General features: G+C 58.0%; 1 protein-coding gene across 1 annotated transcript; it reads left to right on the top strand.

The window, feature by feature from the left end:
* Positions 1-4800: 4800 nt before the first annotated feature.
* Positions 4801-12901, top strand: SOX8 (SRY-box transcription factor 8). Its single transcript, XM_038762771.1, has 4 exons — positions 4801-5232; positions 5332-5630; positions 9028-9266; positions 11300-12901. The coding sequence occupies exons 1-4, from the start codon at positions 5104-5106 to the stop codon at positions 12028-12030; spliced, it is 1398 nt and encodes a 465-aa protein (XP_038618699.1). The 5' UTR covers positions 4801-5103; the 3' UTR covers positions 12031-12901.
* The last annotated feature ends 3712 nt before the right edge of the window (positions 12902-16613 follow it).

Here is a 16613-nt window from a genome sequence, read left to right as displayed (position 1 = left end):
TACCTGTTGGCAAATTGTACTTTCCAAGCGCTTAGTATAGAGCTCTGCACACAGTAAGAGCTCAATAAATACGACTAAATGAATGAACATTTTACATTATCTGTACAACATGTACATTTTGGTACATGTTGCTTCTCCCTACTGTAATTTTAATATCCATCTCTCCTGATACACTGTAAATGCCTCGAGGACAGGGATAGTTTCTACTTACTCTAGTATACCCTTTCAATAATAATGATGGCATTTGTTAAGCGCTTACTATGTGTAAAGCGCTGGGGGGATACAAGGTAATCGGGTTGTCCCACATAGGGCTCACAGTCTTAATTCCCCATTTTACAGATGAGGTAACTGAGGAACAGAGAAGTTAAGTGATTTGCCCAAATTCACACAGCTGACAAGTGGCGGAGTCGGGATTAGAACTCACGACCTCTGACTCCAAAGCCCGTGCTCTTTCCACTAAGCCACGCTGCTTTCCAAGCGGCCTGGTCCTTGCCGCCTCACCATCACCCTGCCCACCCTGCCCGCCGTGGGGGAGCCCAGGACCGGCTGCTCCCACGCCCGAGGGGTCTCCGCCACTCGGGCTCAGGCGGGGGCCACCCAGACACGGCCTCCTCCGCCCCCCGGGGCCCGGGACCACGGACCCCAAAGGCGAGCCCAGCTAGGCCGCCCCTGCCACGCCTTCCCTGCGAGGACCAAATAATAACTATGGTATTCACTCAAGCCACCCCCGACCCCGCCAGCCTCTCCAACGCTCCCCCAGAGGACACCCCTCCAATAATAATAATGATTATTATTATGGTATTTGTTAAGCGCATAACAATGTGCAAGGCACTGCACTAAGCACTGGGGTGAATACAAGCAGATCGGGTTGGACACAGTCACTGTCCCACATAGGGCTCCCAGGCTCGATCCCCATTTTACAGATGAGGGAACTGAGGCCCAGAGAAGTGAAGTGATTCATTCATTCATTCATTCAATCATATTTATTGAGCGCTTACTGTGTGCAGAGCACTGTACTAAGCACTTGGGAAGTACAAGTTGGCAACATCTAGAGACGGTCCCTACCCAACAACAGGCTGACAGTCTAGAAGGGGGAGACAGACAACAAAACATGTGGACAGGTGTCATCAGAATAAATAGAAATAGATGCACATCATTAACAAAATAAATATAATAGTAAATATGTACAAGTAAAATAGAGTAATAAATTCATTCATTCAATCATATTTATTGAGCGCTTACTGTGTGCAGAGCACTGTACTAAGCGCTTGGGAATCAATCAATCAATCAATCGTATTTATTGAGCGCTTACTGTGTGCACAGCACTGTACTAAGTGCTTGGGAAGTACAAGTTGGCAACATATAGAGATGGTCCCTACCCAACAGTGGGCACACAGTCTAGAAGGGGGAGACAGACAACAAAACAAAACATGTGAACAGGTGTCAAGTCGTCAGAATAAATAGAGTTAAAGCTAAATGCACATCATGAACAAAATAAATAGAATAGTAAATTTGTACAAGTAAAATAAATAGAGTGATAAACCTGTACAAACATATATACAGGTGCTGTGGGGAGGGGAAGGAGGTAGGGTGGGGGGGATGGGGAGGAGGAGAGGAAAAAGGGGGCTCAGTCTGATTCGCCCAAGGTCACACAGCAGAAAAATAATAATAATATTAATAAATAATGGCATTTATTAAGCGCTTACTATATGCAAAGCACTGTTCCAAGCGCTGGGGAGGTTACAAAGTGATCAGGTTGCCCCAAGGGGCTCACAGTCTTCATCCCCATTTTACAGATGAGGCAACTGAGGCCCAGAAAAGTGAAGTGACTTGTCCAAAGTCACACAGCTGACAAGTGGCAGAGCTGGGACTTGAACCCCTGACCCCTGACTCCAAAGCCCGTGCTCTTTCCATCGAGCCACGCTGCTTCAAGTGGCAGAGCCGGGATTAGAAACCACGACCTTCTGATTCCCAGGCCCGAGCTCTAGCCACTACGCCGTGCTGCCGGACCCCCTCCAGCCCCCCAACCCCCTCCACCACCTCACCTCACTCCACCCCAGCAGGTGCTCGCCCCCTCCACCCCCCTCCGCGCAATCAATCAATCAATCGTATTTATTGAGCGCTTACTGTGTGCAGAGCACTGTACTAAGCGCTTGGGAAGTCCAAGTTGGCAACATATAGAGACAGTCCCTACCCAACAGTGGGCTCACAGTCTAAAAGGGGGAGACAGAGAACAAAACCAAACATACTAACAAAATAAAATAAATAGAATAGATATGTACAAGTAAAATAAATAAATAGAGTAATAAATATGTACAAACATATATACATATATACAGGTGCTGTGGGGAAGGGAAGGAGGTAAGATGGGGGGATGGAGAAGGGGACGAGGGGGAGAGGAAGGAAGGGGCTCAGTCTGGGAAGGCCTCCTGGAGGAGGTGAGCTCTCAGTAGGGCCTTGAAGGGAGGAAGAGAGCTAGCTTGGCGGGTGGGCAGAGGGATTGGGGGCATTCCAGGCCCGGGGGAGGACATCATGGGCCGGGGGTCGACGGCGGGACAGGCGAGAGCGAGGCCCGGTGAGGAGATCAGCGGTGGCAGAGGAGCGGAGGGTGCGGGCTGGGCTGGAGAAGGAGAGAAGGGAGGTGAGGGAGGAGGGGGCGAGGGGATGGATGGACAGCCTGGAAGCCCAGGGTGGGGAGTTTCTGCCTGATTTGCAGATTGATTGGTAGCCACTGGTAGCAAGCCCCCAGGGTCCGGTCCCCCCGGACGGGGCAGCCCGGCCAGGCCCCGAGACCCCCCAGCCCGGTCGGAAAACTCCCGGCTCCCGAACGGGAGGAGAAGGAGGAGACTGGATCCGCGGGGCCCGAACCTCCCGGTGGCCGCCCGGGCCCGGGAAGCTTCTACCAGGGGGCAGCTCCGTCCCGGCCGGAGCCGCCCCGCTCCTCGCAACGGCCAAACTTTGGCGGGAGGGGAGCGGGGAATCGGGGAGCGGGGAGCAGGGAGCGGGGAGCCGGGAACCGGGGAGCGGGAAGGAGAGGGAGGGGAGGGGAGGGGACGGGCGGGAGCTCCTGCTGCTGCTGCTGCTGCGGCTGCGGCTGCTGCTGCGGCTCGTCCTGCTCCTCCAGGACTCAATCAATCAATCAATCAATCAATCAATCAATCTATCAATCGTATTTATTGAGCGCTTACTGTGTGCAGAGCACTGGACTAAGCGCTTGGGAAGTCCAAGTTGGCAACATATAGAGACAGTCCCTACCCAACAGTGGGCTCACAGTCTAAAAGGGGGAGACGGAGAACAAAACCAAACATACTAACAAAATAAAACAAATAGAATAGATCTGTACAAGTAAAATAAATAAATAAATAAATAGAGTAATAAATATGTACAAACATATATACAGGTGCTGTGGGGAAGGGAAGGAGGTAAGATGGGGGGATGGAGAGGGGGACGAGGGGGAGAGGAAGGAGGGGGCTCAGTCTGGGAAGGAGTCGGGGGGAGGAGGGACCCCTGCCCCGCCCTCTATGTAGATCAATCAATCAATCAATCAATCGTATTTATGGAGCGCTTACTGTGTGCAGAGCACTGGACTAAGCGCTTGGGAAGTCCAAGTTGGCAACATATAGAGACAGTCCCTACCCAACAGCGGGCTCACAGTCTACAAGGGGGAGACGGAGAACAAAACCAAACATACTAACAAAATAAAATAGAGTAGATATGTACAAGTAAAATAAATAAATAGAGTAATAAATATGTACAAACATATATACAGGTGCTGTGGGGAAGGCAAGGAGGTAAGATGGGGGGATGGAAAAGGGGGCGAGGGGGAGAGGAAGGAGGGGGCTCAGTGTGGGAAGGCCTCCTGGAGGAGGTGAGCTCTCAGTAGAGGTCCCGCGCGGGGGCCAATGGCGAGGAAGGAAAGGGGGTGTCGCCCGCCCTCTATGTAGATGAGCTCCCGCGCGGGGACCAATGGCGAGGAAGGGAGAGAGAGAGAGAGAGAGAGAGAGAGAGAGAGAGAGAGAGAGAGAGTGTGTGTGTGTGTGTGTGTGTGTGTGTGTGTGTGTGTGTGTGTGTGTGTGTGTGTGTGTGTGTGTGTGTGTGTGTGTGTGTACGTTCCCCCCGCCCTCTACGTAGATGAGCTCCCGCACGGGGACCAATGGCGAGGAAGGGAGAGGGTGTGTGCATGTTCCCCCCGCCCTCTATGTAGATGAGCTCCCGCGCGGGGACCAATGGCGAGGAAGGGAGTGTGTGTGTGAGTGTGTGTGTGTGTGTGTGTGTGTGTTCCCCCCGCCCTCTATGTAGATGAGCTCCCGCACGGGGACCAATGGCGAGCAAGGGAGAGGGTTTGTGTATGTTCCCCCCGCCCTGTATGTAGATGAGCTCCCGCGCGGGGACCAATGGTGAGGAAGGGAGGGGTGTGTGTGTGTGTGTGTGTGTGTGTGTGTGTGTGTGTGTGTGTGTGTGTGTGTGTGTGTGTGTGCTCACCCCCGCCTTCTATGTAGATGAGCTCCCGCGCGGGGACCAATGGCGAGGAAGGGAGTGGGTGTGTGTGTTCCCCCGCCCTGTATGTAGATGAGCTCCCGCGCGGGGACCAATGGCGAGGAAGGGAGTGGGTGTGTGTATGTTCCCCCCCGCCCTGTATGTAGATGAGCTCCCGCGCGGGGACCAATGGCGAGGAAGGGAGTGGGTGTGTCCCCCGGCCGCCTCTTAAAGAAAGTTGGGGCGGCCGCCTGGCCGCCAGCCGCCGAGTCGGGGGCGAGGACCGGCACCGGGACGGGGACGGGGACGGGATCGGGATCGGGGACCGGGATCGGGACGGGGCCCGGGACGGAGCCGAGGACGGGGACGCGCCTCGGACCCGGACCCGAGAGAGCGCGTTGGTTGCCGGACAGTTCATCCCGCACGGGGACCCTCGTCCGCCCTCCCGCAGCCTCCGCCGCCCGGGACCGGGGTCTCCGGGAAGAGTAGCGGGGCGGCCCCGGGCGCGGGCGCCCGCGGTCGGATGTCCCCGCAGACGTGATCGGTGACTTCCCGCCGCCCGCCCTCCTTCCTTCCTTCCTTCCTTCCTTCCTTCCGTCCTTGTCCCCCCTTGTCGGGGCGGGTGGGATGCTGGCCATGCCGGAGGAGCGCGCCCAGGCCGGGGAGCGGCCGTGCAGCCCGGCGGGCCGGCCCGGCTCGCTGGCCCCCGCCGGGGACGAGGACGAGGACTCGGACGGGCCGCCGTCCCCCCGCGGGGCCGGGCGGGGCGGAGCGCCGGGGGCGGGGGCGGGGGCGGGGGGCGCCGGGGCTCCCGGCCGGGAGGAGGACGGGGAGGAGGAGGACGGGGAGGAGGAGGACGGGGGGGGCCCGGGGGGCCCGTCGTCGGGGGTCCCGGCGGACGAGCGGTTCCCGGCCTGCATCCGCGACGCGGTGTCGCAGGTGCTGAAGGGCTACGACTGGAGCCTGGTGCCGATGCCCGCCCGCGGGGGCCCGGGCGGCCCCGGCGGGCCCGGAGGCCTCAAGGCCAAGCCGCACGTCAAGCGGCCCATGAACGCCTTCATGGTGTGGGCCCAGGCCGCCCGACGAAAGCTGGCTGACCAGTACCCGCACCTGCACAACGCAGAGCTCAGCAAGACCTTGGGCAAGCTCTGGCGGTGAGTGGGCGGCGGGGCGGGGCGGGCGGACGGACGGGGGGGCCCAGGCGATAACCACAATAATAATAAGGATGGCATTTGTTAAGCGCTTACTATGTGCAGAGCACTGATCTAAGCGCTGGGGGGGATACAAGGTGATCAAGTTGTCCCACGCGGGGCTCGCGGTCTTCACCCCCATTTTTACAGATGAGGGAACTGAGGCTCAGAGAAGTTGCCCAAGGTCACACAGCAGACTTGGGGCGGAGCCGGGATTCGAACCCGTGACCTCCGACTCCAAAGCCCGGGCTCTTTCCACTGAGCCACGCTGCTTCTGATGCATCTGCGTCTGCCAGATGATAACCATAATAATAATAATAATAATATCTCCCCCTTTTAGACTGTGAGCCCACTGTTGGGTAGGGACTGCCTCTCTATGTTGCCAACTTGGACTTCCCAAGCGCTTAGTCCAGTGCTCTGCATCATCATCATCAATCGTATTTATGGAGCGCTTACTGTGTGCAGAGCACTGGACTAAGCGCTTGGAAAGTACAAGTCGGCATCATATAGAGACGGTCCCTACCCAACAGTGGGCTCACGGTCTAAAAGGGGGAGACAGAGAACAAAGCCAAACATACTAACAAAATAAAATAAACTCTGCACACAGTAAGCGCTCAATAATCAATTAATCAATCAATCGTATTTATTGAGCGATTACTGTGTGCACAGCACTGGACTAAGCGCTTGGGAAGTACAAGATGGCAACATATAGAGACGGTCCCTACCCAACAGTGGGCTCACAGTCTAAAAGGTTCACAGTCTAAAATAAATGCGATTGATTGATTAAGCGCTTACTCTGCGCCAAGCGCTAGGGTGGATGCAAGGATACCGGGTTGTCCCACGCGGGGCTCACGGCCTTAATCCGCATTTGCCAGGCGAGGTAACTGAGGCGCGGCCAAGTGAAGTGGCTTGCCCGAGGTCACACAGCAGACAAGCGGCGGAGGCGGGATTAGAACCCACGTCCTCCGACTCCCGGGCCCGGCCGCTAAGACCCCCTGCTTCAGGGTGCGAAGCAGCGGGGGGGGCGAGCGCCGGCTCCCCTCCGAGGGCCGGGCTGGAGGGGGGTCCCCGCCCTCTCAATCAATCAATCAATCGTATTTATTGAGCGCTTACTGTGTGCAGAGCACTGTATTAAGCGCTTGGAAAGTGCAAGTTGGCAACATATAGAGATGCTCCCTACCCAACAGTGGGCTCACAGTCTAGAAGGGGGAGACAGAGAACCAAACCAAACATACTAACAAAATAAAATAAATAGAATAGAGGGATGGGACGGCCTTAGAGCGGACACTCCGCCACCGTCTGGGCCGGAGACGGGCTCCGGTCCTGCTCCCTCCCTCCCCCCCAGCCGGCCACGATGGTGCGGACACCGCCGGTTCCGCCACAGCCCTTGGGGGCCCCATCCGCCAGTCCCAGGGGCCCCGAGACCCATCTGTAGCCCCCCCCCCGCCCCGACCCCCTGCCGCCCACGGCCGACACGGAGACCCCTGGACCCCGCCCTGTACCTCGGGGAGCTGCTTGGACCGATTTGGGGCCGGGGACGTTCATCCTAGCAATTTTTTGCGAGAACAGCTGGGGCCCGTTTAAATGGGATTGGGCCCCGAATAGAGAGTGCTGGGTCCGGGAAAGTCTGTCTGGTCCAGTGGGAGGAGTTGGTATCAAAGGGCGAGGAACGGCTTTGCCCTTCCTCACGGTTCTCCCGCTCCCCAGCAACAGGAATCCACAGGGCCGAGCCTCCCCTTCTCCCCGACCCTGGGCTACCGGACCCAAACGGTCCAGTGGCCCCTCCGGCTTGCCGGTCCCCCGGCCTTGGCACAAGGCACAGTGCCCAAATTGGGAGGGAGGTGGGCCCGGGGAGACCCTCAGGTGCAGAATGGACCCCGTTGGGTAATGAGCAGGGCCACCAGAGATGCGGGAACTTGCTAAGCCTTCCTGCATCCCGACTCCACGTTGGACCGCTCTTCCTCCTTGGGACCCCTTCCCCTTTTAGACTGTGAGCCCACTGTTGGGTAGGGACTGTCTCTATATGTTGCCAATTTGTACTTCCCAAGCGCTCAGTACAGTGCTCTGCACATAGTAAGCGCTCAATAAATACGATTGATGATGATCCCTTCCCCCGTTCTGCCCCTTGACCTGTGGGAGGTCCTGCCTGCCTGCCAGCCGTTCTGCCTGCAGGAAGCTGCCTTTTTAAAAATGCTTTTAAGGGGGCTTGGGTCATTAAAAACCTCCTGCTGCTGGTTCTCCGTGGTGCCCCGTGCCTGGGACCGCAGCGTGGCTGGGCTGGCTCCAGGCCGCGGCGGCCGAGTTTCATAGGAATGCTGGCTGTACCCACAAGCCCCCTGTGCCCACCGGCCCCCTGTGTACGTATGGGCACGGAACGAGTCCAGGAAGATGGCACGGCCTCATTCACAGGGCACCCCGTTGCACCTGACCTCAGCGAGGCATCTGTCTGGGAGCCCAGTTGTTCTGTATTCTTGATTCATCATTTTTAAAAACATTTCTCCCACCATCCAGACTTCGAGGGCCGTTATTTTCTAGAGCAAAACCCCCAGACTGCTGGGGTCTTCACCTCTGGGCTCGGCACTGCACCGCTCTTGTTCTAGAGTGAGACTGGGGTGGGTGCCACCCCGAGCACACTGTTCCGAGTGTGCTCGGCATCCCCCGGCCGCTGGCAGAGAAACAAGTAGGTTCTCGTCGCTTCTGACTCTGGAAACGGCCAAACAATTACTCACCGTGGGTAGGATGGGCAGCAGCCCATCAGGGAGCAGGAGAGAGTTTATAATAAAAACAATATTTGGCCCAATTAATAGTAATACTATGTGCCAAGCACTGTTCCCCCTTTTAAACTGTGAGCCCACTGTTGGGTAGGGACTGTCTCTATATGTTGCCAACTTGGACTTCCCAAGTGCTTAGTACAGTGCTCTACACACAGTAAGTGCTCAGTAAATATGACTGATTGATTGATTGATTGATTTCTAAACGCTGGGGTAGAGACAAATAATCAGGTCAGACACAGTCCCTGTCCCACAAGGGATTCGCCATCTAAGGGGGAGGATGGCAAGTATTAAATCCCCGTTTTCCAGATGAAGGAACTGAGGCCCAGAGAAATGAAGTGACTCACCCAAGGCCCCACAGCAGGCAAGTGGTGGAGGCAGAATTAGAACCCAGGCCCCCTGACTCTCAGGCCTGTGCTCTTTCTACTAGTCCGAGCTGTGGGGGACCCGGGCAAGGGGGCAGCCTGTCTTGGTCGGAAGGGTAGATCCGGGAAGGCGGGGGGCTCTGGGGCGGCCCGGTGGCCGGGCCTGGTGGCCGGGCCTGACCGGGGCTTCCCGGCTTCCCTCCCCCTGTGTCTGTTTGCGGGCAGCCTGCTGAGTGAGAACGAGAAGCGGCCCTTCGTGGAGGAAGCCGAGCGGCTCAGGGTGCAACACAAGAAAGACCACCCGGATTACAAATACCAACCGCGGAGGCGCAAGAGCACCAAGGCAGGCCAGAGCGACTCCGACTCCGGGGCCGAGCTCGGCCACCCTCCGGGCACTCAGCTGTACAAGGCCGACGCGGGCCTCGGAGCCCTGGGAGACGCCCACCACCACGGCGACCACCCAGGTGCGAGAGCTGCCCCTTCTCCCCCGAGGAGCCAGTCCGAGGAGGCGGGAGCGGGTCTGGGGAGGTCAGCCCCGGTGGCCCACTCCACCGTGGTCGCGGACCCGCCGGCGGGTTGGGGGGGAGGATTCCGGCCCTTCTGCACATGCAGGGTCCGGGGTCTCAGGCCCGAGCCTCATCCATCACCCGAGATAGCCCTCGCGAGCCTCAGCTTCACTCCAAATAATACCAGTGATAATTGATGTCGTTTAGTACTCGCCCAAGCCCTTAGTACCATGCTCTGAATACTTCTGATTGAGCGACAGGTCGAACACAGTCCCCGTTCCACGTGGGGCTCAGTCTAAGTAGGAGGGAGATGAGGGATTGAATCCCTGTTTTACTGATGAGGAGGGCACTGTGGCATAGAAAAGTTAAGTGATTTGCCCAAGGTCACACAGCAGGCAAGTGACGGAGCCAGGATTAGAACCCAGGTCCTCTGATTCCCAGGCCTGGGCTCTTTCCAGTAGGCTGGGCTGCTTGCCGATCTTGTGCCGATCCCCTCTTCCCTCTTCATCTGGGCAGTGAATTAGTCCGGAATCTGTCTCCCCAGCTTGATTGCACGCTCCTTTGGGGTAGGGTTGGGGGTCTTCCAACTCTGAGGCCTCCCAAGGGCCCAGTGTGGCACTCTGCACGTATGGGGTGAGCAGTCAGTGCCATGGCCCTGTCCGCGTCCAGCACTCAATAAATACAACTGGTTGACTGATTGACGAGCTTGGTCCGCCTACTGTGTAAATAACGAGGGGCCGGCTCTGGCCGGGATGGAGGAGATGCAGGTTAATTCTCAAATGGTCGCTTGTCCTTAGGACAGCAGAAGATCTCCCATGGCCGTGGGGCCAAAGCCGGGCAGGGACCCGGAGGCCACCCAATCGTCACTATGCCAGGTTGGCAGATGCCGACGGCGGTGCTGCTCTCTGGCCTCCTCCAACTGCACACTCAAATGCCCTGTCGGAGAGAAACTGGAAATGATTTCTTTCTTCTTTGTACTGGCCCGGCACTGATTTTTGAAGTTGAATCACAATTGTAGTAATAATAATAATAATAATGACGATGGTATTTGTTAAGAACTTACTATGTGCCAAGTCTAATCTAATCAGGTTGCCCCACGTGGACCTCCATCAATCAATCAATCAATCATATTTATTGAGCGCTTACTGTGTGCAGAGCACTGGGCTAAGCGCTTGGGAAGGACAAGCTGGCAACATATAGAGACAGTCCCTACCCAACAGTGGGCTCACAGTCTTAGAAGGGGGAGACAGAGAACAAAGACCTCGGAGTCTTAATCCCCATTTTACAGTTGAGGTGACTGAGGCACAGAGAAGTTAAGTGACTAGGCCAGAGTCACCCAGCTGACAAGTGGCGGGGGACCGAATTAGAACCCACAACCTCCGACTCCCGGGCTTTTAAGCTCTTATTACGTGCCGAGCGTTGGACTTCTTGTAAGAGGAGAAGATCTAGAGTCCTTTTTCCGGGTGATATTGCAATAAGCCATTCCAGGAGAAACGGGGGTTGCCACCTTTGTCACAGAGGAAAGCACGCCATCCAAACGGGCAAGCCGGGTACCCCTGCTGCTGCTTCTCCCCCTCCTCCTCCTCCTCCTCCTCCTCTCTTCCTCTTCCCTGCCTCCCTCCCGGTCCCCCGGGCAGCCGTGAAATGCCCTGTTGTTGCAGGCCAGGCACCAAACGGGCAAGCCGGGTACCCCTGCTGCTGCTGCTGCTTCTCCCCCTCCTCCTCCTCCTCCTCCTCCTCCTCCTCCTCCTCCTCCTCCTCCTCTCTTCCTCTTCCCTGCCTCCCTCCCGGTCCCCCGGGCAGCCGTGAAATGCCCTGTTGTTGCAGGCCAGGCACCAAACGGGCAAGCCGGGTACCCCTGCTGCTGCTGCTGCTGCTTCTCCCCCTCCTCCTCCTCCCCCTCCTCCTCCTCCTCCTCCTCCTCCTCTCTTCCTCTTCCCTGCCTCCCTCCCGGTCCCCCGGGGCAGCCGTGAAATGCCCTGTTGTTGCAGGCCAGGCGCACGGCCCGCCCACCCCGCCCACCACCCCGAAGACCGACGTCCAGCAGCACCCCGGCGGCAAGCCGGAGCTGAAGCCCGAAGGGCGCCGCCTGGTGGACAGCGGCCGCCAGAACATCGACTTCAGCAACGTGGACATCTCGGAGCTGAGCAGCGAGGTCATCAACAACATGGAGACCTTCGACGTGCACGAGTTTGACCAGTACCTCCCCCTCAACGGCCACTCGGCCCTGCCCTCGGACCACGGCGCCTCGGCGGGCTCCTACGGGCCGGCCTACCCGCACCCGGCCGCCGCGGGGCCCGGGCCCTCGCCCGCCTGGACGCTCAAGAACGCGGCCTCCGCCTCCTCCGCGGCCTCCCCGGAAGCGAGCCAGCAGCGGCCGCACATCAAGACGGAGCAGCTGAGCCCCAGCCACTACAGCGACCAACCGCACGGCTCCCCGGCGCCCTCGGACTACGGCTCTTTCAGCGCCCAGGCCTGCGTCGCCACCGCCCCCTCGCCCGCCGCCTTCACCGGCTCCCAGTGCGACTACACCGACCTGCAGAGCTCCGGCTACTACAGCCCGTACCCGGGCTACCCCTCCGGCCTCTATCAGTACCCCTACTTCCACTCCTCCCGCCGCCCGTACGCCACCCCCATCCTCAACGGGCTGTCGCTGCCTCCCGCCCACAGCCCCTCCGGCAGCTGGGACCAGCCCGTCTACACCACTCTGACGCGGCCCTAGGCGGCGACCCCGCTATGGGGAGGGGAGCCCTCCACCTCAAGTCTCGGGTGCGGGTCGAGCACCCCTTGCCGAGGACGGATCGGAGAACCGTGGGCCTGGGGGCCGACTGAGCTTCACAGGGAGACTGATGTGTGTGGCTGGGGGGCCCCCTTTGTCCCGCCCCTCGACAGACGGGGCACCGTGGGCTCCGGCCCGGGTCCCGGGACCACCCCTGTGACACCAGGGGCCGATCTCGGGCCACCTCAGCCACCGGGAGGCCTAAAGCGGATGCTGGACTGGCTTCTCTGCGGGCAGAGGGGCGGGACTCTGGCGAGCGGCTGCAGCCGAAGCTGAGGGCACCCCCGGGGCCCGGCCGGCCACCCGCTGGGGAGACACAGCCTCCAGTTGACCTGGGCCCGGAATCCCCGAGCAACATTTAGTTGCGGGGTCCCGGCCTCTTCTGAGGCTGCGAAGACATCTCCGTTAGTTGTGTATTCGTGGTCTGGATCGCTGTGTCTTCCGTGCTGTACTTCATGCAGAAAGTCGACTTCGGACAGAGTCCAGGTCGGAACCCCATCGTGAGGCAGGGACGCGACCTCCGGCCGCCGTGCCTCGAGGTCGGATGCAGAGCGTGGCTCCGACAGCGCCCTGCCAGCCAAGCAGAGGGCAGGTTGTACCTGAGGGTCAGCTGCCCGACCACCAGCGCTCTGGAGGGGTGACGGGCCAGGACCAGCCCGGGCCCTCTGTGGGGCACTCTGTCCAGGGGTGGCCTGGACACTGAGAGGGAGGGGGCAGGAGCAGCTGGGCCGCTTCCAGGGGGGTTTCACCACGAGGAGATCTCACCCCCTCTCCACCCATTCCAAGAGCCTCGAAGGGTGACGCTCCCCCCCCCCCCCCCCCCCCCGACTCCCCGGAGCAGGCCTGACCGCTGGACGGGAGCCAGGAGTTCCGGGGTTACTGGAAGCCCATGTCCCCCTGGGGTGTTAGGGACCAGACGTCCGTCGCCCTCAAGCTGTGAAACTAAAACCTTCCCACTCAACTGTGTTTGGGTAGTTCGGGTCGGACTAACATTTCACTGGTTTCTCTTGCCTGCCCTCCCCCCTACACCCCACTGTATGCTGAGCGTAGAACAACCAAACACTTGTTTGTCACTTGTGTGCCTTCTCACACTCCGCGAAATCGAAACGCATTTGAGAAGTTTCCTCCTTCTTCCTTTTTCTACTTTTCCTACCTTTTTCTACAATTATTTTTTTGCCTGTTTCCTGCTGCGGGGGGGAGATTAGCAATTTTTATGCAATCTATTTTTCGGTATACAGTTTTGAAAGACTTTAGCTGGCACTCATCTGCTCTGTCTCACTAGTTTCTGACCAAGCAATGCTAACTTTTGTACAGATCGATTTGATAAAATTAAAACAAGCTTTCTATCTCTCCCGCGCTGTGTTTCTGGGGTGAAGACGAAGCCTTCACAGTAGGCCTGGAAGGCGGAGATTCATTTGACTGTCCACGGGAAGAGTGGGCCCCCCCACCCAGGGTTTCCACCCCACGGCCGGGAAGACACGGGGCATCCCGGGCCCGAGTGCAGTAACCTCAGCCGCCACCCCGGGTTTCGGTGGGTGGGGCAGCCCTGCACCTCAGAATTTCTGATGCCAGGATGGTGCTTGCTTCCTCCCACCACTTCCAAACCTCCATATGCTGGGGGGCTCTGTGCCCATGAGGGCTCAGAAATGTGGTGGGGCCCTCCTCCCTCCCCTTGGGTGTTCACCTGTGTCAGCAGTTGGGTGTCTGGTGGAGGTCGAGGAGCCGAGTGGGAGAGCAAACCGGGACATTGGACCCCTCTGCCCTGTGGGTCAGAGCAGCCAACCTCAGAACTCACCCCCACTGAGGACTAGCCGGCCCTACCCCCCCGCCAGACAGTTGGGCCCCAGCATTCCCAGCACAGCCTCGGTGGCGCGAGGCGGAGGGAAGAGAGGGAGAAGGATTGTTTAGGTGCAGTACAATACATCCAAGAGGCAGGGACTGGTGGGTAGCCAAGGGTGATGAGATAATAATAATAATAGTGGTATTCATTAAGCACTTACTATATGCCAAGCACTGTACTAAATGCTGGAGTAGATACAAGGTAACTGGGTTGGACACAGTCCCTGTCTCACATGGGTTTCACAGTCGTAATCCCCATTTTACAAATGAGGTAACTGAAGCAAAGAGAAGTGGAATGATTTGCCCAAGGTCACACCGCAGAGAAGTGGCAGAGTCAGGATTAGAACCTAGGTCCTTCTGAAATGTGCCAGTGCCACTGGGGTTGGACTGCAATGCCACCCCAGAGCGGCCAGTGAGCACCTCCTGGCCTCAACCCATGGGCCAGGGCCCACTAGCCTCCCTGTCCAGCTCTTCAGCCAGCGGTCCCTCCCTGCCTCTCCTCTGGCTCTCACGGGCTGGCCAGCTGGCACCTGCTCCAACCCGGGACCCCTCTGCATGCCAGGAACCGAGTTCTGGGAGAGCTGGGCTGGATTTAGGTTTCCTTTGGCAGGGAGAGAGAACTGCCAGGCCTCCAGACCACAGCGAGGCTGGGCCTGTGCATGAGTCCTTGTGAGGGTAGGGGGGAGAGAAGGGGAGGGAAGGACGAGCTCCATGGCAGCTGAATGTAATCCACCGCTTGGTGTTCATTGGATTTGGCACTGGGCAGGGTCTGGATCACCGCAGAGCGAGCAGCAAGCAGTACCAGCCAAACCAACCTCACCAGCTGCACCAAGCTTTCCAGCCATACCAACCTCTCCAGCTGTGCCAATTTCACCAGCCATGCCAACCTCACTAGCTGCACCTACTGCACCGCCCTCACCAACCCTGCCAGTAGTGTCAACCTCCCTCTCCTACAAAGCCTCACAAACCAAGCACATTGTGCCCTTGCAACCAGGCCCATCCCAGGCAAAGTCTTGGCACACTGATAAAACCAACAAGGCTCCAGGTTTGTCCAAGCCCTGGCTACTAATCCTTCGTCTGTTCCCTGGGGTCAGTCTATTCTGAAACTTCCAGTTTGACCCAAGCCCATCCTTCCAGCGGGTGGCCAGCTTGGCGTGATGAGAAGCCACCAAAATGGGCCCTCTTAGCCGCACCCCCAAACTCTCCCTGTCCCACAGTGCCCAGTTTCCTTCTCCCTGTTCTCCTGCATGGTCTTTCCTCTCTCACTGCCCTAGGGGCCTCCTCTTCCTCTTCCTTTACCTACTCTCCCTCCTCCTCCTCTTCCACAGCCTCCCCCTCCTCCTCCTTCTCCCAGCCCATGCCCCGGGCATAGTCTTTTGGCAACAGATGGATTAGCCAGGAGAACAGCACCTGCCCCCTCCACCCCCCATCTCGATGCAGGCTGGGGCCCACTGCCCTGCTCCACACTAAAGCAGCTCCCAGGCCCATTGTAGGTGGGAGGGGCACACAGAACTTCCTTTCTGCCCTCCATACTCAATCCCTGCCCCGCCCCCTGCCCCTACTCCACTGTTCTGATGGGGCTTGGAAAATTCTTCCTCACCCTTTACTTAGTCTCTCATGCTGCAGCCACACCCATTAGTTTAAAGTCAGCAAGCGAATCAGAGTTCAAGTCACCTCTGACCAGTCAATCGATCAATCAATCGGTCAGTGGTATTTATTGAGCACTCACTGGGTGCAGAGCACTGTGCTAAGTGCTTGGGAGAATCAAATGCAGCAGAGGTGATAGATGCCTTCCATCCGAATTTGCACCTTGCCAATCATCCAGAGAAGCCCTAGCCGGCCTGTGGGACAGTGACTCATTCATGACCCGAGCAAGCATGACATCCAGGCTTCGCCTCATGGCCCCGGGGTCAGGGCTGGGCCGCAGAAGAGGAAATCATTTGTAAGATTCCCCAATGGGTACCCTCTCGCCCAAGCCCCTGTCCCTGAATTCCACATAGAAAAAAAGACTGGGAGCTCTTAGGGGAGGCCGAGAACCCTGAGGAAGACAGAGAGCCCCTGGGGGAGCCTCGGAGCCCCAGGGAAGACTGGGAGCTCCTGGGGGAGCCCGGGAGCCCCAGGGAAGACTGAGATCGTGTTTAATCTGATTCCCTCATACCCAATCAGTGACAAGCTTAGAGCTTGACAGAGAGCATGTGCTCAATAAATTATTCAGTCGGCCACCAAATCCTGTCAGTTCTACCTTCACAACATCTCCAGGAGGAATCTGCCTTTCCTCCCCACCCAAACTGGTCAAAGCCCTTATCCTATTCCACTCTGACTCCTGCATCAGCCTCCTCACTGACTTCCCAGCCTTCTGTCTCTCCTCACTCCAGTCCATACTTCATTCTGCTGTCTGGATCGCTTTTCTAGAAAACCACCAGGTGTACCAAAACCTCACATGGTTGCCCAGCCAGCATCACACCAAAGAGAAACTCCTTGCCATCGTCTCTGAGGCACTCGATCAGCTCTCCTTCTCCTTATCTTACCTCACTGATCCCCTACACAACCCAGCCTGCACACTCCACTCCTCTAACCCCAGGCTACACCCTATAGCCTTACCTTTTCTCTCTCACTGTCAATCCTTCCTCATGCCCTCCCTCCTGCCTGGAACTCTCTCCCTCTTCCTATCCAACAGACCATCATTA

The sequence above is a fragment of the Tachyglossus aculeatus genome, chromosome 21, assembly GCF_015852505.1.
Source record: "Tachyglossus aculeatus isolate mTacAcu1 chromosome 21, mTacAcu1.pri, whole genome shotgun sequence".
In the NCBI taxonomy this organism is placed as follows: domain Eukaryota; kingdom Metazoa; phylum Chordata; class Mammalia; order Monotremata; family Tachyglossidae; genus Tachyglossus; species Tachyglossus aculeatus.
The sequence above is the reverse complement of the archived record's forward strand: the minus strand, read 5'-3'. Positions and strand labels throughout refer to the sequence as shown.